At 42.7% G+C, this 27486-nt stretch overlaps 1 protein-coding gene across 1 annotated transcript in view; it reads right to left on the reverse strand.

The window, feature by feature from the left end:
- The window catches only part of RERE (arginine-glutamic acid dipeptide repeats), a 265002-nt gene that overhangs the window by 72722 nt on the left and 164794 nt on the right, over positions 1-27486 (reverse strand). Inside the window, 1 exon segment of the mRNA XM_044914376.1 lies at positions 20704-20802. Within this exon segment, the coding sequence (XP_044770311.1) occupies positions 20704-20802 (99 nt within the window).

The following is a 27486-nucleotide window of genomic DNA, read 5'->3' on the forward strand; positions in this document are numbered from 1 at the left end:
AGCAGATACTAATATCCTTCAGATAATGCCTGATGATACCACACCAGAGGTCTGATAGTCTAACATACCATGCTTTTTTAAGTAACGTGGGGCTTGAACTCGCAACCTTGAGATCAAGAGTTGAACGCTCCACGGACTGAGCCAGTCAGGCGCACCTACTGCAACATTTTAAACCCCTACTGTGCATGCCCCAAGCTTGTAATGTTGCACACCACAGTGCTCCCGAGCACCCACTCTATGCCGCATCCTTTCATGAAAGCTCTTTATTGAACTGTCTATCGAGACTCCTTGGAAACTGACTGACTGTGGTATTTGGAAGAGGCCAGCACTCAGAACAGGGCTCTTCACCTTTTTTGTGCCATGGGCACTTTTGGCAGTCTGGAAAAGCCTAACCTCTTCTAAAACTGGTTTTAAATGCCTAAAATAAAATCTATGGGATTACAAATAAAACCAGTCATATTGAAATCTACTTATCAAAACATTAAAAAATGTAAATACACATACTTTATTAGCATGTTAAATCACAAGCTCACAAAGGGTTTTTTGTTGGTTCGGGGGTGCTGTTTTGTTTTCTTTTATAATACAAGCTCCGATTATAAACTCCTGGAGGGCAAGGACAGTGATTTATTCAACACTCCATCACCACAGCACTGTGCAGCCTGGTTCAGGGCCCAAGGCTGACCCACTGAATCCTGTAAGATGTATGCCAGGCTCCCAGGCTGGCCGGCCTTCTCCCTACCCTCAGCCCAGATCCTACAGGGCCTGACTTTCCCTGGGCTTTCCCAGTGCCTAGGACTGGGCCTGGTAGGCAAGATTTGTAGGCTCAGAGTCTGCAAACTGGGATGTGTAGACACGAAACAGACCCAAATGGTTCTAAGGGAATTCATTTCCAAACCTTCTGCTTTCAGAGGTTTTCCTTCCTAAAGTCACCTGATAACATTCACCTGCCTGAGAGTGCACTCCTGTGAGAAAGGAACCCTTCTTTCACCTCCCCTCTCACAAAGGCCTTCCCCTCACAGCACAAAGGCATCCCTCTCCCATCTGGAATGCTACTGGCAGCACGGCCCCTGATGTAGAAACTCCAGTGCACCAAACAAAGGATCAATTCAAAACACTGATGTTGGTGTTGACACAGTGACTAACTCTAAGGTCGTGATAAGAAAGCCTTATGCAAGTCAGGTACCTTCTCATTCTTTGCTTTCAACAAAATTGAAGGAGGATCTAATGGAGGTGTCAAATGATAGATTATTACAAACCAAGTCGGATGATCGATTATATTTTTGGCATTGTTACGGAAGGAATTCAAATTATTGAGTGACACTGTAACAAAACTATTACTCCCATCTGCTTATTCATGCAAAAAAGGTTTGTGAGTGCTTGTATCTACAAATACATGAAAAATAAGAACAAAAACTAGTGCAGAACACAGCCTCATTATAACAATAAGTAATATTCATCCAAGAATTAATGCCCTTAAAAAACTGAATCCAGGGGCGCCTGGGTGCTCAGTCGATTGGGCGTCTGCCTTCGGCTCAGGTCATGATCTCACGGGTCCTGGGATCAAGCCCCACATCGGGCTCCCTGCTCAGAGGGGAGTCTACTTCTCCCTCTCCCTCTGCCTCCTCCCCGCTGCTCATGCTCTGTCTCTGTCAAATGAATACACAAAACCTTTAAACAAACAAATAAACCCTGAATCCATCTTATTTCCAACAAATATTAAACAAAAAGTAAAATTTTATCATTTATAAGATCTTGTTTTGATCAACTGTATACTAATAATTATTATAACATAATTGGAGAGAATTTCCCTTTTAACACTTAGAGCTTTGTTGCTAAAGGAAATAAACAATATGTACATGTCTTTTGATACAAACACTTTTTGTTGCAAGGCATAGTGAAGGGGTGATCTGACAACAGACTCCCAAGCAGGAAATGCTTTTTTTTTTCTTTGTAAAGATTTATTTACCTTTGTGGGGGGGGGGGGGGGGGGGGGGAGAGAGAGAGAGAGAGAGAGAGAGAGAGAGAGAAAGCACCTGCACAGAGGAGAGGAGCAAACGGAGAGGGAGAGAAACTTTAGCAGACTTCCACACTGAGTGTGGAGCCTGACACAGGGCCCAATCCCAGGTCCCCGAGATCACAACCTGAGCTGAAACCAAGAGTCGGATGCTGAACGGACTGAGCCACCCAGGCACCCCAGGAAATGCTTTATATTAAGAATAAAATCTATGGGGCAATAGATTGAAGAAAAGTTACTAGTTATAGAAGTTAAAGGAGGGCAAGGAAAGATAGAATGTAAAATTTTACTGCTAAAAAGAGACCATGTATTTTTAGAATAGATGATAATGGGTATAAATCGAGATGGTATTCAAAATGCTCTGGATAGATTTAAGAGCGATATAACAGTCTCATTTTCAATGTCACTATTTATATGTTAAAAATTACATCCTTCTCAGGAGAAAGGTATATGCCAATTTAATCTTGGGAGGAAGCATATGGTTTTTAAAGCAAGATTCTTTTAGGAGCTTCATGGGAAAGAGAGTTTTGTTTTTGTTTTTTTGTGGGTTTTTTTTTGTTTGTTTTGTTTTTAACTTTGTACCTACAAGGAAAAAGATGCAGGAATTCTGGAGAATGCCAACAATGCTTCCACATCTCAGCTAAATTTATTACATTCTGGTTTTACCTAACCGAACCAAACCAGAGCCACTAAAAACGCCTTCCAGGACGAAGACAGATCACACCACTACAGACCTGTGCTGTGTAATGTTATTCCACCAAGGTAAAGACCATTCTTTATCTGCATTCTAAGGAACTGGTTATGGCACTTCTCTGCCCAAGACAGATGGAGAGCTCAAACTCCTCGGTGTGCATATTCAAGCATCCAGAATCTCCATTCTAGCACTAAAGCTTCAGCACCCACCACCCTCAAGTGTGTGGATTAGAAAATGTGTTAAAAAGGAGTCTGAGGTTTCATTCCAGCTCACGGGGAGACAGTGCTGTGTGAAAGGTCCACAATGAACACAAGAAGGCAGGGGCAGCACCTGTGCTGCATACAGATCCCCAGAATCGACCACGACTGCCCCAGACTCAACTACAGCCAGGTCCCTGCTGCTCCCTGAACATGTCCCACACTCTTCACACCTCAGTGATTCATTACACAATATTGTGTCTGGGCATCCTGTGCAAGGTCACTATGGAGCTATTCTTGGGCTGGTGGCTTTGATTCACTCACCACTGGTATGACCCTGAACAACTTTATTTACTATCTCATATCTATGTTTTGTCATCCTTCTCTGTGCTTCTATCTTTCTGTGCACCCCACCATGGAACTTCCCACATCCTGCCCAACACTAGGTTCTGGGCACCCAAGTCCATCACTGCCAAGAGGGTCTCTCTCCTTGAGGTCGGGTGGTTTTGTCTGGTGCACCTGTCAGAGAGACCTCTGCGTGTATAAGAAGGCATTTGATAAATATTTCTTCAAAGACGATTCCTATTCCTATTACCAGTACCTGAGCCTTTGAGGGCCAGCAAAGACCTAATTATTTAATTAATATTCTCATTTCTTAGAGGATCAAGGACTTGCCCAGGGTACAGCAGCTGGCCGAAAGCACAGATTCAACCAGAAACAGGTTTACCAACATTTTTGTTTTCTACCACCAAACTTTAACTACATTACTAGTAGGTGGTTGTCTACAAACAGATGAGGAGTCATCTGAGGAAAGTAGAAGTGAAGGGAGAGGGTAGAAAGAAAAAAAAGGAGAAGAAACTAGAGTTTCTTGGTTTTGAGCAAATCACGAATGAAAAGTAACAGGCACAATGGCAGCAAACATTCAGAGGAAACCTGAAGTTTCTTTCCCTTGGTTGACCTGAGAGGAGCCCTCAGGCTCTCTCTGAGGCAGGCAGAAGAGCCAGATGGCCCGAGTACAGGCCGCCAGGGTTGGTGGGACTTCTCAACACAGTCTAGGATGCCTAACAGTGGAAGAATTCTTGTGGCCTAATAAAGGATGAAAGAAATGTTCTTTACAATGAGGAAATGAATCATCTACTCATCAAGTTCCTTCATGTCCCTTTTTTTTTCTTTTTGGCTTGAGGCTCTCAGGCCTTTTTGATAAAACACATTATACTAAGAAGCACTGAAGAAAACAAAACCGTAGTGACATCTACAGGGGACTCCACGGCCTAGACAGAGCCTCCTTTTCGGTTTACCACAGTTTCTCCCAGCTCTCGTCTCACCACAGACAATATACACCCAAAGCTGCTCTAAGATTATCAGCAAACGTTTTACAAGAACCAGATCCATCTCTTCTAATCTGTCCCCTGAACTAAAAGGTCATGAAGAAGCTTTAGAGAATCTTTTTGGCATTTAGAAATATTCTATTATTGTGTCTCCGCATACTGGAAAATGCACAACTATGCATGAGAAATGAATAAAACCTCTAGTTAGCTACATGATTTTGCTTCCAAGCAAAGTTCCCACCTGTCCTTTCAGCCAAATTCAGTTTGCTCTAAGCTCTCAAAAGTTCCTGAGTCCTGAAGGCATTTATCTATCTGCTCCTGACAAGTAACAGATTATGGGAAACTGAGACATGACCCCAAAAATCACCAGATGGGGGCTAAGTAATTTGAATTATTAGAAAAACACATATCACTCTTGATTAACTGGCTTGAATTATCAGGGATCCCATTTGTCCAGACTTACTTAGAAGAACAGTAACATGGAATGAGAAGCTGCTGCTAACCGGAAGAAGGCAGCTCCACAGCCCCGCAGCCCCTACCCTGCTAAGAGTCTCCTTGAGTGTTACTGACTTATCCTCTTCATAGCATCTATCTGGATTACCTTATTTACATTAATTGGTTTGTGCGCTTCCCATTAGAACACAAGCTCCATGAGAATAGTATGTCCAACATTATTTTTATCTCCAAGACTTAGCATCTAGGACACAGTTAAATGCTTAACACTTGTGGAGTGACTGAGGAAACAAACAGCACAATATATTCTGAAGCCAACATTCCCATCTGAAATCTTAAATTCTAAATATTGTTCTATTCACAAAATCCTGCTTCCTCACCACTTGCCTCCATCTTCAGCCTCTACATGTTAATCCAATTCAACTCAACTTAGCATCTAGTGAGCCATGCTGAGGAGTGGACACTCTAAGAGATGGATCAGCCCTCAAGAAGCACACCATGTAGCAGGGCCGCACAGAGGGGTCTCAGTCTCCCCAGCCATGGGACCTAAAATGATCATCGATAACCACAAATTTCCTTCCCACCCCTTCCCGTTACTCCCATCCCGATGTCTACTTCTGGCTATGGACACCTCACCTTAGCCACTCCCCACTGGCCCAGCATACTGTGTCCTCTAGAGACCTATTATCTTCTCATTCCCTCGTTCCCTTTTCTCTGTTCTCCAGATGCCCGCATGCCCAAAGCCCTCCCCGAGCCCCTCAGCATCCTCACATCATGATCCATACAACATCCCTCAAAACCCCTCCAATAACTTTTAAAAAAATTTTTTATTAGCATATAATGTATTATTTATTTCAGGGATACAGGTCTGTGATTCATCAGTCTTACACAATTCACAGCGCTCACCATAGCACATACCCCCACAGTGTCCATTACCCAGCCACCCCATCCCTCCCACCCCCCTCCACTCCAGCAACCCTCAGTTTGTTTCCTGAGATTAAGGGTCTCTTATGGTTTGTCTCCCTCTCTGGTTTCATCTTGTTTCATTTCTCCCTCCCTTCCCCTATGATCCTCTGTCTTGCTTCTCAAACTCCTCATATCAGTGAGATCATATGATACTTGTCTTTCTCTGATTGACTTATTTCGTTTAGCATAATACCCTCTATTCCCTCCACGTCGTTGCAAATGGCAAGATTTCATTTTTTTGATGGCTGAGTAGTATACCATTGTATATATATATACCACATCTTCTTTATCCATTCATCTGTTGATGGACATCTAGGCTCTTTCCATAGTTTGGCTGTTGTGGACATTGCAAAACCCCTCCAATAATAACCAGAGGTTTAGTTTCGTGTGCATCCTCTGATTCCAACGGTGACTACCTATGAGACCACATCATCGACCACCTCCAGCTGCTTTTCCTTGTCATGGAATCAACCAAGCAAGCCAGTCTCCCTCCCCCTTATTCAGTGATCCTACATCTAGTTAAAAGTCCCTTTCTCTATCCTATCTTTTTCTTTTTTAAAAGATTTTATTTATTTACTTAAGAGAGAGAGGGAGAGCTAGAGAGAGAGAGAGAAGGGGCAGGGGGAGGGGCAGAGGGAGAGGGAGAAGCAGACTCCCTGCTGAGCAGGGAGCCAGATGTGAGGCTGGATCCCAGGACCCTGGGATCATGACCTGAGCCAAAGGCAGACACGTAACCGATTGAGCCACCCACCCAGGCATCCCTCTATCCTATCTTTTGACAGTACTCTCGGGAACATGAAAAATCTTGCCCAGAGCCCTTCTAATATGGTTTGCAGCCACAGCCTTCAGTGCCCGTTATTCCAACTTAGCCACCCACTTATGTTTGGGCATCTCTGAAAACATCTAAGATCTAAAACTAGAAATGTTCTTATTTACTACTGTACCACCACCATTAATCCCACAAAATCTCTTCTTCTTCTTGATTGTGCCCGATAGCCCTTTGACTCTTCTACCACCTCTACCTGGTTCCCCAAGTTCGATATGCAGCCTGGGACTCACTACCAGTTATTTCAACAGTGTAATCGATGCTACTAGACATGCCTCAGCATCCTGACCTTGTACCAGTTTCCTTCCTCAATCTTTCAACTGAGTTATGTCAAAGACAGCCCCAGTCCTATCACTGCCCATATTCAAAAAATATGTAGTTACTCCTCATATCCTATTGAGTTAAATATAATGTTTAACAAAGTAAACAATATAGAGTCCAACCCCTTCTCCAGCCTTTTCTGACTTTGTCACTTTGTCCATCCCTATGCCTCTCGACGTAAGAATTCCCCCAAGAGTCTCTTCTCACTCTGCACTGCTGTCCCTGGCAACTTATCAGACCTTGGCTCTACCACTTACTAGCTGAGACCCTGAGCAAACTAATTATCCACTTCAAGCCTGGTTTCCTCAACTGTGAGCTTGCTCTTGTAGACTAGAAATCTTTCCTATCTTTAGATCTTCGTTTCTAATGGCAGGATTCACCTGCATCTTCTTAAATCACTGCAAATTAACACAAACTCTCCTATTCTCCCCTAAAGCAAGTATTTCTCCTGATGTCAGATTTTGTTAATACTACCACCAGCCTCCTCCCTTGTACCAAAACACAAAATCTGAATTGTATTTCTCTACTTTTTCCTTGCTTCCCCACCCCCACCTCCAATCAGCTGGGCGTCTCTAGAGATACCATTGGTACAGCAAGGTAGGAGCTGGGCTCTAGAGCCAGGGGGCTGGACTGGAAAGCAGACTCTACAAATTACTCTGTGACACGTCAGTAAATGAGTCCATTCATGGTGTGTGCTCAGAACAGCACCTGGCACAGAATAAAGGTCTTATGATTGCTCCATAAATTCTCAATTTTAGTTGCTCCTCTCACTTCACCTTCCCTCTACCTCAGTTCTTCTCAACCTTGACTGGGTATTAGAACCCAACGCCCTGGTCATATCCCAGATGAATCAAATCAGAATCTTGGGGAGGGGTGCCTGGGTGGTTCAGTCAGTTGGGCGTCAGATTCTTAAATTTGCTCAGGTTATGATCCTCAGGGTCATGGAATCGAGCCCCACATAGGGCTCCATGCTGGGTGTCGAGCCTGCTCAGGATTCTCTCTCTCCCTCTCCTCCTCCTCCCTCCCCTCCCCACTGCCAGCTCACTTGCGCGCACGCTCTCTCTCTCTCAAAAAGAAAGAATCTCGGGGTGGATTCCAAGTCTCTGTTTTGTGTGTGTGTGTGTGCGCACGCACGCATGCACAAGCACACAACAAAGTTCCCTGTGTGATTCCAGTGTGCAACCAAGGTTGGGAATAGCTGCTGTAAGAGCTTCTCTCTAAGTTCAACATCTCTCACTAGGACCACAGTCCTTAGCCTGGAACACGGATGCCTGGGTCCCACCCCCGAGATTCTGATCCAACCGGTCTGGAGTGCAGTCTGAACACGGGGACATTTTAAAGTTTTCCTGGTGATTCTAACGTGTAGTCAGGTTTCAGAACCACTGATTTCCTTCTCTACCCACTTTACCGCCCATGTTACTGCCAGATTAATCTTCAATTATGGCCCCAGTCCTATCATTCCCCACATTTGAAAATGTGTAATTATTCCTTATTTTCTATTAAATTAAACATAAACTTCTCTTCCCATAAAGAGTGGGTGGCTTTGAATCAGTCAGCTATCTCAGACACTCCTCCACCCATAACTTCATTCAAACTGATCAACTGGCTATTAACCAACCACCCATATTCTTTTATGCCTTTGTTCTTCCATTAACCTTGATCCAATGTGCCTGGCAAAATCCTATCCATCCTTCAGGGTTCCTCTCGAATAACAGCTCTTCCTCAGAGCGCTTCCTGATCTCCCTGTCCAACAGCAACACTTCAGCCCTGCGTCCCCGGTGGACCCCAGGCCAACGTCAGGAGTAGAAGAGGCACTCAAAAAGTTTCCAATAGTGTGGCTGCCATCTCCTCTCTAGATTGCCTGTGGCGACAACATCCAACTCAAGTGCTCATGTACACCCACTGCCAAAATAAGTCAAGGATGCCACTCTGCCAGGCAATTATCAAGGTCAGTGGGGACTCCTGCAGAAATCTTAGCGGTTAAAGAACAAATGTAGTTTCTTTGTCTCAAGTCAGCGATAAGCTCCCTTTTTTCTGGATGAGGAACTAATATTATTTTCTAACCTCATTTCTAAAACACGAAGCTTAACTAACAACAGTAGGAACAGAAGGTTCTAGAGGATAAATTAAGACAGTAAACACTGGATATAAAGGGGCCTCATAAGCATCCAGCAGAACCTTCCACAGAATAGGTATGGAAAGGCAATGGAATTAAGTTCAATAGAAAGTGGGGGGGAAAGTCCACTCCCCACCATGTGACATTTTTTAAGGAAAATCTAAAGTTGGTTATCCAGAAAAAGGCAATAATGTTTGGTTTTGAACTATAAAAGTCCATCACTCTTTTTGTCAAGATACTCCTTTGAAGGAGAGTGCCTCACTTACACATGCATATCCTCCTAGCAATGGAATTCTGCAGTGCCTGAGATTATTTCAAACCAGTGAAGGACAATATGGTATGATGCTTACTGACTCCTCTAAATGTGTGAGCAACTGAATGATCCATCTGAAAGTTTGCCTTTTAAAAGCAAGATAATGTAAGTGGATCCTTGGGACGTTTGACAGGGGTTTTAGAGAGCGAGCCTGGTGGGGGGAGAATGTGAGCAGATTATAAAGTCAGAGAGTTCTAAGGAGGGAGACGCACTACCAGGGTCAGGCTGTTCTGGGGTCAAAAACTTGGAAAGAAGACAAAGAAGTTGGGCTGTCTCAAAGGATAATCAGAAAATAATTTTCTAACTTTTGTTCCTGCTTAAGGATTGGAGAATTTCATTTTCATGGACTGGACTGAGAGGGAGAATCCCAAATATTCAGAGTCTATCCCAACTTTAAGCTGCTTTCGGAATCTGGAACAGCTTTGTCTGATGAAATCAAGAATCCCAAGTGGTATTCTGCTGGGAACACAGGAATGGGAATCACAGACCAAGAGCCCAGGGCCTTCTACAAGCAAAGCTATTTTATTTTAAGATTAATGTTGGGGGCGCCTGGGTGGCTCAGTCGTTAAGTGTCTGCCTTCAGCTCAGGTCATGATCCCAGGGTCCTGGGATTGAGCCTCGCATCACATCGGGCTCCCTGCTCAGCGGGAAGCCTGCTTCTCCCTCTCCCACTCCCCTGCTTGTGTTCCCTCTCGCTGTGTCTCTCTCTGTCAAATAAATAAATAAAATCTTAAAAAAAAAAGAATTTTAAAAAAAGATTAATGTAGGATGGCTTTTGGGTCCAGGTTAACTGGCTCCTCAAATCTATGCTTAGTAACACCTTGTTAAAATTCATTCTCTAAAACAACTCTTTCAAAAATGGATAACCAAGCCTGCTTAGCTAGCTATGTTACCCTAATTAATTAGAGGCCCTAGAAGGAAAAAGAAAAAGACTAATTTAGGCTGAACGTGCCTGTTTGGAAAGTGGCTTATTAGCAAATAGGTAACACCTGCAAAGACTTCAGGAACAGTGGCTCCCAGAGAAGATTCAGGGCTCTTGAGAGGAGAAAAGGGACTGAAGTAACACAGAGAAGAGCTGCTGGTGATGGATCGTCCTTCCCTCTGGCTCTGGGATAGCCTGTAAGACTTGTTAACACGCATGTCTGCAGTCCAGAGGTTTTATTTTATTACTGCTGATAGGAAAGATTAGAAAAACTAGAAAAAGATTATAAAAATAAATAATCAAAACCGACAAATGAGCTGCAAGGGGAAACCAAGAACTCTTAGCTAGCTCTAGGGCACATAAGTGTGTGGGCATAAATGCTTTCAAATTTCTTAAAAAGAGATGATTTCATTAGCTGTAGATAAGACATCAGCCCAGTTTTCTACGGGGGCAGTGAAAGGGAGGGGTGGCTGCAGACAGGGACTGGCTTCAGATCCAGGTTTCCTGTCAAACACACCTGCCGGCCATGGCAAAGTTTGTCCTTTCCCCCTGCCTTCTCCTTCCTTGAGGTCCCAAAAGTGGCTGCCAGCCTGAGGGCCGTCGTCCCAGGCCTGCAGTTTTGGGCTGGCATTCTCTCTGTACCCCACCCCACCCCAGCAAGACTTCCAGAGAGGAGAGAGAAGGGTGTGATGATTTATCCTCTTTCATTCCCCCAGAGTTCAAGTGCACTGCATTTCAGTAGCACTCTTCATGCCCTTGGACAGCAGAGCCACTCAGGACAGCGGACAGTGGCAACAAAGCTGCAAATATTCAGCACGGCCCAGACATGCTCCTATTTCCAGGACAGAGATCTTCCTAGTGTTCTCTGAACATTGAATAAAAGGATCCAGGATGACAGTATACACTTAAAAAAACAAAACAGGCTCTAGACATATACTTTAAATATTAAATACAGTGTTGGTAGACTTTTTAGGCCACATGGTGTACCATCAGCCATCCTGCTCCATTCTCTTACTGTTTGGTTCTTTTTTTTTTTAAGACTTTACTTATTTATTTGAGAGAGAGACGGAGAAAGAGAACGAGAACGGGCGGGGGAGGACCGGAGGGAGAGGGACAAGCAGACTCCGTGCTGAGGGCAGATCCGGATGCGGGGCTCGATCCCACGACCCTGAGATTATGACCTGAGCCGAAATCAAATGCTGGACACTTAACCAGCTCAGCCACCCAGGCACCCTGCTTGGTTCTTGTTTTACTTGCAACTTTGCTTTGCTCCTTCCTTAGTTCCTCGGTATATATTTATTTGATAGTTCTTCTATTTCCTATTGCTGGGATTAACTACATGGGATCCAGCCCTTTAAGAGGGAAGAAATATCCCAAAAGTGACCCAACAGCAGAAGCACCCTAAAGGTTTGGAGGAAACCTGAGAGGAAAGGTCTGTTACCCACATACCACAGTCACAAAAAAGATGGCCCCAAACAACCAGACAGCTTTAAGAAAGAGATTTGCAAATAGGTGGTCTGCTTTCAAACGCATGATGGGTCGTGAGGGAAGGCTGGTTAGACTAACACCGGGCCATCTACTGAGGCTTCTTCCTTCTATTTCTCGTCGTCACTCACTCTCCCACAGCAGAACACCGCAACCCCACACATCACCAAGTATGAAGTGATGCTGACAAAGAATGAGATTTTTCTATTGGAGTCTAGAAAATAAAACCACAGACAACCCACACAGAAGGGGTTGGCTGCTGCTTCCAAGGGAAGCTCTTGAGAAGAAAAGAACAGGGCAGTGTCCAGTCAATTTTTGGGGAGTTGGAGCGAGCACTGGCCCTGAGCAGGCGGAAGGAACCCCCTGAAGCAGCAGCATCTGAGCTCAAGCTCAGCCAAAGGGGCCAAGTCCACTGAAGTGATGTGAGGACTTGGGGGACGAAACAAACTCTACTAGGTTTCTCTTCTATCCAACCCAGTCAAAAGTCTTTTCTGATTATCCACCATACTCCTGGCCCTGGGCTCTGTTCTGGAGATACAAGAAGAATTAAACTATAGTCCCTGACCTTGAGACTTCCTAGTCTAATGTGGAAGCCCCCAGAGAAACTCGCCGTCACGGCCCAGCAAGGCAGACCCCCACACTCTCTAGCACATAGCTAACACACTGTATATGTTACTTGGTGATCCTGTTTTAATCTATCTTCCCCACTGGAGCACCAGCACATAAAACGGTGTCTGGCAGAGTGCTGTGTTGGTGCTGTATAAACATCTGTGGAATGACTGGATGAACGAATTTCAACCAGTTACCTAAAATCAGAAACTGAATAAGCAACTTGGTAAATGACATGAAGGGTCATCCTATGTTCATGTTCACAAAGGATGGACAAGCAGGCTTGTCATCTGCAAGCCCAACACCAAATGCAAGAAATACAGAGCCGGACAAATAGACATGGGTCTGAACTCTAAGCTGGTGAGGCCAACTGCGAGACTTCTTCCTTTATGACCACCAAACACACTCTGCTTCCCAACACCTCAGCACTTTGCTTTATGTATGTGGAAAATGAACTAGAATTCACCCATATGAAGCACTTTGGAAAAACGTCTTAAAGCAAGTTCTGAAACATTAGTCGAAAGTGTCACTTAACAATATGCAGGGTGGTGGAGGAAGAATAACAACAAAACACTACTAGGAAATATAAAAAAATGTGCTGGCACTCCAGTGAAGGGGGCAATCAGGGGGCTACTGAGGCCATTATTATTTCTACTTAAGAGAGACTTTAGGATGAGAGACGATGGACTCTGAAAAACAAACTGAGGGTTCTAGAGGGGAGGGGGGTGGGAGGATGGGTTAGCCTGGTGATGGGTATTGAGGAGGGCGCGTTCTGCATGGAGCACTGGGTGTTATGCACAAACAATGAATCGTGGAACACTTCATCTAAAACTAATGATGTAATGTATGGGGATTAACATAAGAAAATAAATAAATAAATAAATAAATAAATAAAAAGAGAGACTTCAGGTTTTAGACGCAAGTATTCCAGGGAAGAGGAGACAGTTCAAAATGAGTTACTTCCTTTCATTGTAGGGTTCCTTTTCTTTTTAAGCTTCCTATTTCCTTCCCCCAACACCGAACTCCAGTGACCAGGCTGATAGTATGTTTCATCATACACAGAATGTTCCATGCATACACATTAAAATGGACTCCAGCTCTGTTGCTAAGAAACTGCAGAAGGAAAGGGTTTTCTATCCTCTTCATTTATAAAATAACCACTTTGTCTATGGCAGAACAAATGCAATCTCTCAAGTCCCCTTGTGTCTTGTTCTCATTTTTTTAAACGCAGAGAAAGATGATGGAGGGCGGCTGAAAGTGTACGCTATCTCCATTTGTTTTACACGCCCTTGAAAATGAGATGGAAAACATGGTTTCAATAACCCACCGCTGTAGTGCTTATTAATCTTTCAAGCTGAAGATTCTCCCCAATGCTCCCCCACTTCAAGCAAAAATGAAAAATGTCCCCTAAAAATTGCTCTTTGATTTTAAAAGATTATCCTAAGCAGCGAAGAATAATTTAGGGAATGCCTATATTCAGTGTGGGGTTACTTCCCAGGTCTCTGTGCTACTCCACATCACCCCAAGGCCTGAAAAGGGACGGTACACAAACATTTGCATACACATGGAGCCCAAAGAACAGCACAACTTACTGCTGGCTTTAAACAAAAATACCTAACATCAGGGCTAGGGGATAAGGAACTTGAGAAACATATGGGTTAAAGAAAATGCGAAAAAGAACGACCTTATTTAGAAAAACAGGCATACCACCTTCTTTGACCACAGTTTACAGAGGAAGCCTAGAAAGCAATAAAGCCATGTATGTGAAAGGCAAAGTCACTGCTGAATTTGTAGATTTAACCCAGAGGCAACTTCTATTAACATGAAATACTGAAATAAATTTTTGAAATCTCTTTCTTCTTCTTCTTCTTTTTTTTTTTTTTAAAGATTTATTTATTTGACACACAGAGAGAGACAGCTAGAGAGGAAACACAAGCAGGGGGAGCGGAAGAGGGAGAAGCAGGCTCCTGGCTGAGCAGGGAGCCCGATGCGGGGCTCGATCCCAGGACCCTGGGATCATGACCTGAGCCGAAGGCAGACGCTTAACGACTGAGCCACCCAGGCACCCCGAAATCTCTCTTTCTAATGCTTGGCCTATCTCATTTACTAAAGGATTTTAAAATACATTTCTCTTTACTGGTTATTATGCAGTAGACCATTTCTGCAAACTGACAAAATTGATTGCCTGACACCAATCTTCTGAACATATAATTGATTTTTAATTCACTGTCTCATTGTCAAATGGACTTGACAATAAACTCCACTCTATTCACATTATCGACTTGTTTAAAAAAGGGTTTGATTCAAAGGCTAATGGGCGTCAATCATGGGAAAAATAGTCCAATTTCATTAATACTTGAAGCATTACACAAATTTACCTGTATCTACATTTTCCTCTTTATTTATTTATTCTTAAAGATTTTATTTTTTAAAGTAATCTCTATACCCAATGTCGGACTCAAATTTACAACCCCGAGATCAAGAGTCTCACTTGTTCTTCCAACTGAGCCAGCCGGGCACCCCTACATTTTCCTCTCTTAACACTAAAGGACTGATTTTTGCCATGGACCATAAGAACACATAACATGAGTAATATGTGTATTACTTATGTATAAATAAATAATATGCCAACATTTTATACTTCTCTTACCTTTCCTATTCTCATATCTCAGAATTAAGTTATTCCTATGAGGCAGTACTAATGAACTTAAAATTAGAGGAAGGGTAATAAATTGAGAGAAAAAGCTACTTCAATTCTATTTAAAATTTACTAAATGCCTATTACGTGTTGCACTAAATCCAGTATTATCTCTATTTCGGGTTCCAGGTGAACCATAAACATTCTCAAATTAAGATTTCTTGCAAAAGTGAGAATTTCAATATGATTCAATTTACATAAGATTACAAATACATCAACCAATATAGGTACATGAACAAAGACATGAAGAGAGCTTGAAACCAGGAATGTGAGATGGTAGTGAGGTTTCAACCCTCCTTTAATGTTTTCATAATGATATTCCAACAACAGAGAAGAGTCACATAAAATTTACAAAAGAAGAAAAAATGAATGGGTTCGTATTAGATGACCTACAGGATCTTCCTATCACCCACATTTTTTTGAATGACTAAATAAAATGCTCAACAACTCTGGAAATCTGACCATTCCTAAAAATCAGTATCATATAATTAAGGCTTCCCCTATATTGAAAACATAAAATTTAAAACTAAACCCCAAGATTATGGACACCTTAAAACTCACAGGATTGTAACTACAGGCTGAGGGCAGCTGACTGTCTTCCCCCTTGCCGTTGTTTCCAACTCTGCTTTCACCTCCACAACCTCCTGCTGCTATTGGACCTTAACTTTGGTTTTGCTGTGGATTCCATTTTCTACAGCTGCCACACAAACAGTAAATAAAATTCATTGTATTTTTGCCCCACTAAGCAGCTCTGTCTTCTGGCACATCCAGATGCCTGGCTTAAAAAGAGTGAACAATGAAAACAATGTTTTCTAGAGCAGACATTCCAAAAAGGGCCTAACAAATGCATCTGAAGATGCTGCTGGGAGACACCATGCAGACAGCTGGTGTGTCCCGTGGAAGTAATTCCCTGACCAGCCACACGAGTTCATTGGTTTACAAATATTCAGAAAATTAGTTTGCCATGTCATGTCAATTTTGAAAGAAGGATTTTCATTTATATTTATGATAATGCTGAGCTTTAAACTGAAGGAGAGTTTAGAAGTTTTAAAATACATGCATTTGTAAATCCGTGTACATGGCCAACTAAAGTTTACCACCACACCACGGATAAACTAGCTATGGATAAAAATTTTATAGAGAGTATTTATACCTATGTTGTTCACTCAATGTATTACATCAAAATTGGTACAAAATACTTAAAGGGAAAACATATTTCCAGATAAAAGTTACAGTTACCCACAATGAAATGGAATGAATGCTCTGCGAGAATACCATAAGCAACAAAACCTTTACCTTATGGAACACCTGGAATTTTGCTGAAAGCTACTTCAACACGAAAATAAGTTCCAAAACAAACACAGCCAAGTGGATGGGAAGCAAAGGGTGAAGTGCACGGCTCAGTGGAGCACCCAATCTTACAACCTTGCAAGTCAGGCCAAACTCCCCACGGAAAATGCAGGCCCTGAATTTTAAAAGGAATTCAATTAGCATCCCCAGTATTTCTGTATCAACAGCTGAATGCTAATTAAGAGCACAGCATCAAGCAGCAGCGGAATCCCAGTGCAATAAGCAACAGCACAGCGGCAGCAAATGCGACCTTCAGCTCGCATGCATAAATAAGCAGAATTAATAACTACCCGAGCACGGGAGGGTGACTTAATCTGTTTCGATTAGGTGCAGTTCAGCCTGGGGCCTTTGTGTTATATTTAAATGTGTTCATCATGTTTAATTAAAAACCTAATAATCTAGAGTTTCTTTTACTTTTTCTTTTCTTTTTTGTTTAAAGTTCTGATCAGTATTTTTCTCCTCTTTCTCTCCATAAGTTCTACTGATTTAAGTGGCTTCCTGAAATGGAATAATATTTTTAGCATAATGTAAGTGAAACTGGCTGTCAGTACAACTCCCAGATGCGGCAGCCAGCCATCTACTTTGGCTCCATCCAACTGACCTAGCATTTCTTCGAAACGGCCTCTCTGATCTGACCCAGTGTATTTAGCTTGAGAGACCGCCTTGAGCTAGCTACCAACGTGTTTCTCAGTCATTCCACTAAAGCAGAGTTCAACTGCCAGTTTCTGGCCTAGAATTTGACAGAAACTGCCACAAACCTGGCATCCATTCCACAAGATTTAAAGTGTCTCAGCCCCAAAGAAACTTCAGTAAGAAATACCACATCTATATACACACACAAGCTGTCAAAGGAATCACTGAGAGAAAATGTAAAATGAAAGGCCTCCCACCGTGTCATTTTGAGGCCTAAAATCTCAAGAATTAGTGATTATCTGAAAGACCTAGGATGAGGAAGTTGGGTGGTGTTATCATTAATAATATGGGAATTTTTTTCCAAAAGTAAAACTTCTAAGGTCAGCTTGGGTGCATGTAGAAGTTTTTCTCTGATGCATAATTATTAACTACTACAAGTTTTAAAATGCTAGATTGAGGGGCGCCTGGGTGACTCAGTCGCTTAAGCGTCTGCCTTCAGCTCAGGGGGGAGTCTGCTTCTCCCTCTCCCTCTGCCATTCCCCCTGCTTGTGCTCTCTCTGTCTCTCTCTCTTAAATGAATAAATAAAATCTTTTAAAATAAAAATAAAAAAAATAAAATGCTAGATTGAGGACAATCGTAATTATGGTAAAGAATCCTTAAAAACAGTAATCTTAAAGAGTTGTCAATATCTTTCAAATCCCTCTTAGGCAAAAACATTATTCTCTACCAGACACTATTCTCACCATCAGTTAAGTCCTCACTCTTAAGAAGTTTACCAACTAGGAGGGCAATCAACTTGGAAATAAAGCTGTGAGGAACAGAGCTGGTGATGGCAGCAGGAGAAAGCAAGGGGCAGGCTGCCAACAAACACGACAAGCAGCAGAAGCAGCTCAGAAGAGGGCGCGATAGTGGCAGGCTGGGCCCAGGAACTGTGCTGAACCTTGTGGGGTGCTGAGGGTTTGGTCTGGCAGCATCGGGAGAGACTCGTCTTCTGTTCAGGGAGCGGTGCACCTGCTGGGGCCAGGGCGGCACAGGCTGCCTGCTCAGAGCACGGCAGGGGGGTTCACGCTGGCGGGTGCTCATTCCACCAACTCTGGCACGACTGTGGAGTATTCAGTTCATATAAACACAAAGAAAAACAACCTTGTCGACGTTGCTGCAGTTTGAGCAAACTGATATACTGGAGGCAATGATGCTTAAAAATAACTAAAATGTTATTTGGGGGGGTGGGGAGGAAGGAGGTAGGCCCATGTACTCATTTTAGTTGGGACACACTTGTGCTTTGCTTATTCCTGTGATTCCTGGGATGAGAAAATGTGGGGAATTCAACCAAAGGGGCCACATATACACAGGTTACGTTCTCACGCCAAAACCAGCCCAAGGCAGAGGCCCATGAGTTTCTACACCGGGTTGCCACATAAAGCTAGTCAAAGATTTGACTTGGATACGTTCATGAGAAGCTGCCTTCAGCCTATCAATTATTCAATCCGTCTTTCTCATTCACTTTTCAGGTTTAGAAAGTGAAGCTGAACTTCCTATAAATAAGGGAAGCATTTGATCCCTGTGCTCTGCAAGGACTGGATGAGTGCCAGCACATTTCTCCAATCTCCGACCAAAAGAAGCAAACATGACAAAAATGAGCCCGAATGACAAGGATTTATGCAGTTAAGGATCATTACCATGTACTCGGAATGTGCAGCACTTTGGAGTCGAGTTTTGCTTTTCAAAAGCAAGCCAGGCCTTTTCGGATGTGTGAGGCTCCCCTTTCCGCCTTGCGGGCTGCTCCAAATCCCCAAGCAGCAGCAGCAGGGACACAGACCACACCGCGCCCAAGAGAAGCAAGTGTTGCAGGAAAAGGCAGGTGGCTTTCTTTTAAGTGGGAGTCCTTAAATCCCAGAGGACAGGCCTCGGGAGAAAGCACAGGGAGCTCCTGGCTGCCGAGGAGCCGCGGGGTGAAGGCAAGGGAAGGCCGAGAAGGGCGCCTGGCGCAAGGGGACTGGCGGGGCCCCTGGGTGACGGCCTTTCACACACTCCTTCCATCCTCTCTACCTCCTCACATCTTTCTTCCACCAAGGCTGTTTGAGGAATCTTAAATTTTTATCAAAACTCTCCTCTCCTTCTCACAAAAATGGATCCACAGTGAAAAACGACATCTATCTGACTTGACAAAACAAATCTCACATTTTTACGCTGGCACTGTCTCAAAAATAACATATGTTTAAGAAGTTTCCAACTCTTTACTGATCATGTAGTTTTTAAATGTTTAATTTCAAAACAGCAGCACCAACTTCCTCATGCATCTGATCAGCTGCAAGCGTTAACGGACTCCTGAAAAAGCTCTCTCCTACACCAAACCTTCAGGGGTCGCTTCGGTCCCTCCCTGCGGCCTCCTAGTCCGCTTCTCCCCCTCCCATTTGCCACCACCAACACGGCCTTTCCTCAAACCAATCCTCTTGTCTCTGGCTCCAGTGTGCACCCAGGATCTCACCACTTCTCCCCAGTACTGCTGCCGTGCTCTTCAGTCCCTGGCCTCGGGCCTGGAAGCTCCCAAAGCCCCGAAAGCCCACTTGTGACTCAGGGGCCAGAGTGTGCCCCACTAGCAGATCAAGTCACCCCTCTGCTCAGAATCTGCCCATACAGAGCAAAGAGCAAGGTGCCGACTGCCGTCCCCACCCCCCTCCAGACACATTCCTGCCTACCTCTTGACCATGCCAGGGCCCAGACTTCTCTTCCCCTGGCATGCTTTCACCTTAGGGCCCCTGATCCAAAAGGCTCGCCTCTGCACTAAGGTCTCTGATCAAATGGTTCTTACCAGGCCTTTCCTCAGCCCCTTACAAAAGACAGCACCTCACCCAGTTTATTCTCCATCCTCATTACCTACTCTATTTTCCTTAGCACACATATGTACCACCACTTGACGTGTATTGATTTACAGATGGTCTCTCCTCTTAAAACATAAGCCTTGTGAGGTGGGACCTTCTGTTCTTGATATGGCTCCTAACACAGCACCTGGCACACAGTAAGTACTTAATAAATACTGCTGGCTGAAAAAATGAAAGAGCAAAATCAGGAAAGCACACAGTTTCTAAACACTCTTTGTTAGCATATTTTAAAATATCAGCAACAAACTTATAATCGATATGTCTATCAGTGCCAGCCTTCATCTTAATTTCTTTCAACCTAAAGGGCAAATGTCAAGCAGTAACACTCAGACACAAGACTGTATTTGCAAAAGCACAAGTAATCTGTAAGTCCTTTACAGCAATACCTCTCAGAAGTCACAAGATGGGGATGTAGCTTCATGAGCACTCGGTCTGCTGGGACAGGAATCCATGGGTATTCAAATCTGTATTTGTGGGCACATATCTTATCCCCCCAACTTCTTTGATGGGCCATAATGATAGAATGAATATGTAAGATCCACTGTATTTATATAATCAGGTCTATGCTTCCTACAAGTCACTGGCTCCACTCTAGGATATGTATCAATTGGTTTAAAAATGCTTGTGTCTTAAAATAGGGAGGTATCAAAAGCTGGCTTGCTAAAACCAGCCAACCAACACTACCAATCTCTTCTCTCTTTCCATGAAACCTGAGAAAATCCTTCCCACTAAGCTTACTAAGATCAAGTCTCTCTGTATAATTATGATGCTTGAAGGCTCTTTCCTTGGACTAATGGATACCACAGACATTCCCCGGAGGAGGGAGGGAGGGAACGCACTTGAGAAGCAAACAGCCCGGTGACCCGGCCACAAGGCCACTCCCATCTGCACTCACCACTTCATCCTCCGTCCAGCACTTTTCGATCAGCTTGGGCACAGGCTTCTTTACCAGGCGCTGCAGGGCTTTGCCAGCGTCATAGCCACTTTCATGTAGCTAAAACAACAACAACAATTTCAGTTAGTGAGGTGTGCCAAATAACAGATCTGGAAGCTCATCAATAAAAGAGAAACCCTGCATTTGTTCCAACAGAAGAATCATGGAATGGGCATGTTCGTCAGCAAGAGAATTCATTCTCCTCCAATCGCCCCCTGGCCCCAGTTCCAGCTGCTCTGGGAAAAGGAGGCAGGTAAGGTAGAGAACATTTTGGGAAGAACAGGAATAGGATTCAGAACAACAGTAACAAACACTTACTGAACATTTGGCCGGGCACAATGGTGAGCACAGTCCGTGTACTCATTATCTCTCCTAATCCTATGAGGAAGGTATTTTCTCATTTAAGCTTATGGGGTAGGAACTACAGTCACCCCATTTTATGGATGAGGAAACTGAGGCATAGAAAGGTCAAACAAAGGTGCTCAGCACACTAAACCAGCAGGTGGTAAAGCCAGACTCCAGCTAGTGTGATTCCCACCCACTCTTGTCCCATTCCCCCCCAAAACAGTTAAAAGACCTACTGAATTATGTTATTACCCTTTAGCATTTCTGAAGTCTTTCAGCTGTAGTAATTTCACTAAAAAAAATTTCAAGTACCTAAACTTTAAGAGCTTTTTAACAAAACTCTTTAACAGTATACTAGCAGTACATGTGAATGAAGATGCTGGTTTATCTACACACTCCTTCTAGGAGCCTTCTCTCTCATCAAAGGTAATAAACTTCCTCCATTTCATATCCTTTCCAACCCCAGGCAGTGCCTGACACCACTCAGCCTCTCTATCTTGCAAAGACATTCCTTTCTTGGTTCATGTGACCCCAATCCCCTTCTAGTTCCAGAGTTTCAACTTGCAGACGATGGAATGAAGTAGCAGACAGAAAGATCCTCTTGCTTACTGTGGCTGTCCCTCCAAAATTCTCACTGGAAATCTGGCTCTCCTTTACAGATCTAGTACTCTGGCACAAGAATCCATTTTGGCTAAGACCTTATCTCCAGCGCCTAACACAGTCCGTAGCGTATGGAGATCTAACAGAACTACTGGTTAAATTAATAAATAAATGCCTTCAACTATTGTCCCTTTGTAAACTCCACCCAAATCTAAATCTCAGCTGATGTGAATTCATTTGGCCTTAAGCTGACTAAGTGCCTATTGCATTCCAGGCAATGTACTAGACCCTGGGCATACAGCGGTGAACAAAACAGGCAAAGGCATCCCTGCTCTCATGGAGCGGACCTTCCAATCTTCTCACCTGTGCTTCAATCCCTTATTTGAACAATGCACCAGCATCAGTTGCAAACTCAGAAAAGGTCTAAACCTTAGTAAGCCACGGTTTTTATTTCCAGGAAACTCGCAAACTCCTAGGGATGTGTTGCAGGGACACAATACATATGAGATGACAAGATTGAGCAGATCATAGTAATTGCTCCTACCTAGGTGTTAAGTAAAGAGCTACAGACTCACGAGAGGAGAGAGTGCTGTGTTTCCCCTCTTTAGTAGAAGACTCGTAAGAAGGACGTGCAGATTGCCTTCCTAGCAACTGCTACAGACCCAGGGCGGGGCATATAGTAAGCCTGCAGTAAATATTTGTTGAATAAATTAAAATAGTATTTGAAACATACACAGCAAGTCCCTCTTCTAATTCAACTGCTATTAGAAGGGATATCACAAATATCCATTTTCATTGCTCATTCAGAGAAACAGAAAGTATTAAAAATTAAAATTTCCTGAGTATTCTCACTGTTTGGAGGACCCCAATTTATTTTAAATCCAGGTCTAAGGAAGTCCAGGTTAAATATTAACTGTAACAATAAGTCACTACCTTAAAACAAAACAAAAACCTACAGCAACAGTCAATGCTCGATTCTGTTTTGATGATGGTACAATGTATGTCTGTGTGTGTGTTTAGGGGGTGTATGTACTGAATATGAATGCTAGATATTAACTTGTAGATTTTCATAACATTCATCATTAGACTTTAAAAAAAATAATATACCATAAATACCATACTAAATAAATACTAAAGTGTTTGAAAACTGTCCAATCTAGACTTATTTCCGCAGTATAAAAAGATGAAAATAAAGTTAGATTTTCAAACTTTGCCCAATATCCAGACCAAGCAGGTATTGTCAAGGTCTATAATACAATAAGAATCTAAAATATGAGCTTAGTGACATGGACTAGAACTGAATAAAAGAAAAAATTGCATGCCTATTTAATTTTTTTAGGAGCACATATTTTAGTGATAATTTGAAATCAATTCAAGTTGATCAAATCATAACTTCTTAATAAAAAGCTTATGGAAAATTAACATTTCTTAAGAGGTAATTATAGTATATGGGGTAATTATGAAGAGCGTGATAAAAAACCATGGACTGTGGAGCCAGACTATCTGGATTCAAATTCTAGCTCTATTACTTACTAGTGTGGGACACATCAGGTAAGTTACTTAACCTCTCTGGGACTTAATGTTGTCATCTTTAAAAATGAGTATAATAATAACATCTACCTCTTAGGGTATTATAAGAATAACGTTAGAAAACACATGTAAATTGTTTAGAACTGCACCTGGCACATAATACGCTAAATGAGTATTAGCAATTTATTTTTTAAAGGAAAAAGAAAAAAAATAAAGGAAGCAGTCTCTACTCAATTTTCATCGATTTTCTAGATTAGATAGTAGCCTTTCCAGAGAGGGGGGGAAAAAAACTGTTAAACTATAAACAAAACCATTTATGTTTCACATAATTACTCATGTTAATAGTTTTTGAAATTTGACTAAAACACTGGTAAAGTTCACAGAAAAAATTTTAAAATTTAACATCTTATATGGCTGGATAGGAAATTACTCATAAGAACATAAGGCCTGTTCCAAAAGTGTACTGCTGAATGAAGTTAAATCAAATGTCATCAATCCCTGTGCCATTCCTGACTTTTGGTGAACCAAGCTTTGAAAAGGAGCTGCAAGAAATGTTCTGAATAATTTGCTGAACTTTTGGTTTCTTAGAAAAGCTGCCCAGTGCGTGCATGGCGCCCTCAGTTAAGTTTCTAGTGAGCTGGGCGCCTGGGTGGCTCAGTTGGTTAAGCGACTGCCTTCGGCTCAGGTCATGATCCTGGAGTCCCGGGATCGAGTCCCGCATCGGGCTCCTTGCTCAGCGAGGAGTCTGCTTCTCCCTCTGACCCTCCCCACCTCATGCTTTCTCTCTCTCTCAAATAAATAAATAAAATCTTTAAAAAAAAAAAAAAAAAAAATTTCTAGTGAGCTGCTTCTTTGTCCCCTAAACATACCCTGGCGTTCACACTTCCTTCACAATCTTCATTTTGCATCACATTGTCCCCTGAAGAAGCTGTTGCAGTGTGTGTGGTAACCTGGGCTTCCTTCTGCTACTCTGTTCTCTAAATACTGGGTAATTCCCTCCTTTCATGTGATCCACTGTCTGCCCCTCCTCTTAAAATATTCCTGTTCCTGACCTTTCCATGATATAAACCCAATAAATATTTAGTGTCTACTCCTACCCTCTACACCAAGACATATTTGAAAAGTCAGAGGTATGGGATTATTTACCAATAGTGATGAAATATTTATTGAACAAATGAAGTTAGGGTACTATTGTGCTGTCATCAATAATTCATAAAGGCTAGTCCAAAAGCCAGATCCAGGGGTGGCTCTGCCATGCCCTCTTCCTAGGGAACCCAACCGAACCTCTCCACACTTTCACCTTCTTCTGAATGTTATAAACATTTAATTCTACTTTCTAGGAATCTTGTCTGAGAACGTTCTGAGAGTTTTACATCTTTATAGAAATATTTTAATTATATTTAATTAAAGATATACTTTTAACATACTAAAAGTTATGGCCCACATAGCTTCACAAAAATGAAGATTATGTTTTGACCATTCTGGGAAAATTACTGGAGTTCAGGACATCCTTCATTCCTTCCACAGATGTTTACCAAGTGCTAAACTGGGCCAGACACTACTCTAGGTGCCAGACAGAGATACAGCTTGTGAAGAACACCGATAATGCACATCAGAAATGTAGGAGTGAAAATGGTATAACCTGTGAGAGGCACTGTAAATTACTAGTTTTGTATAATACGGCTTCCTCAATCTCACATTCAAACTCTAGGGTCCTCAAAGGGTGGGTACTACCTTCTTTAGTCCATGTATCTGGCAACAAGTAAGCCCTTCTAAAAGAGGGATCATTTTCTAGATGATTATGAAGATTTTCTTTCTTCAGATTGGAGCCAAAATAATGTTTGAGGAAGAGCTAAACTGGAATTTCAACTGTATTCCTTATGTATATTAGAATTAAATCTACCAAAATATTGGCTACCTTAAATCTCGAAAAACTGTCATTAAAAACATTCCCCTCAGGGCTCCTGGGTGGCTCAGTCGTTAAGCGTCTGACTTCAGCTCAGGTCATGATCCCGGGGTCCTGGGATCGAGCCCTGCATCAGGCTCCTTGCTCTGCCAGAAGCCTGCTTCTCCCTCTCCCACTCCCCATGCTTGTGTTCCCTCTCTCACTGTGTCTCTGTCAAATAAAAAAATAAAATAAAATAAACATTCCCCTCTAATACAGCACCAACCTCTAACAAATTATAGTAATTTCATCTGTGGAAAACATTATGTGGGTTTCAAATTTTAAACATCTGATCACAACCATCAACATAGTGAGGAAATTCAGTGCAGGCTTCTCACTATCACTGAGGTAAGAAGGTCCTTTAATGTGAATAAAATTTTCTACCATTTCCCCAGAGAAGATTGTTCAAAGAAACTGCAATGAAGACAGGGGGGAAAAAACCCTCAAATGTCTTATAGGTTCACTTTGTAGCCTTGTAAAAGCAATTAAAGCAAGATAAGTAACCGTTCTGTCCATTTTGCAACCAAGCAGAGCTAGTAAATTCTGGGATTAAATGCAATTTTAATGTAGAGTATAGGGAACTGTACCATTTTAGAGCGACTGGGAAAAAATCATCGCAAAGTACAAGGACCAAGATACAACATCATTACTTAACCAGCTTTCAATGTTTACAAGCTATTGGTGGGAGAAGCATTTAGATCTCACACCATCCCCATCACCCTGCCAGCCGCTAAAGCAGGATGTCATTCAGCAGAAACCACTGTTTTCAAATTCATCATTCCGGAGTGTGTGGGGGGTGTGTGTGTGTATGTGTGTAATCCAATGATCAGGGAGTGTGTGTGTGTGTGTGTGTGTGTGTGTGTGTGTGTGTGTGTGTGATCCAATGATCAGGGAGTCATATACTTGTAAATCTGCTGCTTCCACATCACTGAACTGCAAGTCTGCACTTCTACACAAGCAAAAGCGGTCTTCCCCTAAACCACAGGTCAATATCCGGGGAATCTGATAACAAACTGGTGATACTTCATCAATCTCCTAGCCTTTCAAATCACTCCATCAAGGAACCATCCTTGTTTTGCTGTTTTCCACCAGTTTGATCTTTGGTCTCCCGGGGTTGCTCCACAGAATCCTCAGGCTGTGTTCTTTCCTTTGCTTTTGGTTTGTTCACTGTGAGACAGCAAACAGGACCCTTCCCCTATCAGGTATCCAGCCCTCCTCTACCACACCTTCCAGTGCCCATGAGATCCAGTGGGATGTCCCAGCCTCAGTGGCAGGCTGCTTGCACCACATTCTCTTGGCCCTCCATCCTCTCAACAAGAGTTACTAAGCAATTCCTAGTGCCAGATACTGTGCTAGCAAGGACCTGCAAGAGTGAACCAGCAGAGTCAACCCAGTGGGGGTTTGGTGCTAAGAACAAGGGCAGCTTGAGTGACGCAAGCTCCTGGTTCGGTTCTACTGTAACAAATGAAACCACTACACAGAGCCAAAGACTACGATACCACACGTAACTGGATGCATTTGGTCAGTTGCATAAAAAGCTCTCAACAACTCTGGGGGTCCAGCTGCCCCTTCTATATAAACCATCCCACAGTCAATGCCTTCTGTCAATGCCTAGTGAACACAGCACAGGATCTGAGGCAGGAAACAAATTCCTGTTGTCAGTTTTGCAACAAATGGCTGAGGTTTTCATCTGTCAAATGGGCCTCACACCACTATCCCCTGGCTATGTCAAAAGACAATGGAAGGTATGAAATGCGATACGTGACAAGATACGTGCAATGTCAAAAAGCTATAAACTGTGTAGAGGCATCATCATGGGGAGTAAAATTTCAGGCAGATGTCTCTTATCAAAGACTACTCAACAATCAGAAGTTCAACAGAGCATCTGCTGTGCAGTGCTGGACACGACACGCCCTCAATGGTCTCATTACAGCTTCTGACCTCTCCGTGATTAGCAGCAAGAAAGGATCATGCCCCAAGAAGAAAAACACATTTCTGCATAATTGTCCAAGTTAAATGTGCCACTCTCGCTCTGCCTGACAAATCATTCCCTGCTTATTACTTTCCATAATTTAATATATATAAGTGCTTTACTGGCAAGCTTCTCGAAAGAATAAATAATACTTAATGACTGCCTACAGTTTAATTAACTCATGATTGAACTTCTCATGGATTGCTATAAACATTAAATTATATCCTTCTTCAAAGCTGCCATGGACGGAGATCCAGTTTCAAGCTGTAGCTCTCCTGCCTAAACAGTTTTGAAATTTCAGCAAATCTGTAATATCGGACAGAGAGGTGAGAGAATCAACCTTAATGCCTAG

The sequence above is a fragment of the Neomonachus schauinslandi genome, chromosome 4 (assembly GCF_002201575.2).
Source record: "Neomonachus schauinslandi chromosome 4, ASM220157v2, whole genome shotgun sequence".
Taxonomy (NCBI): Eukaryota; Metazoa; Chordata; class Mammalia; order Carnivora; family Phocidae; genus Neomonachus; species Neomonachus schauinslandi.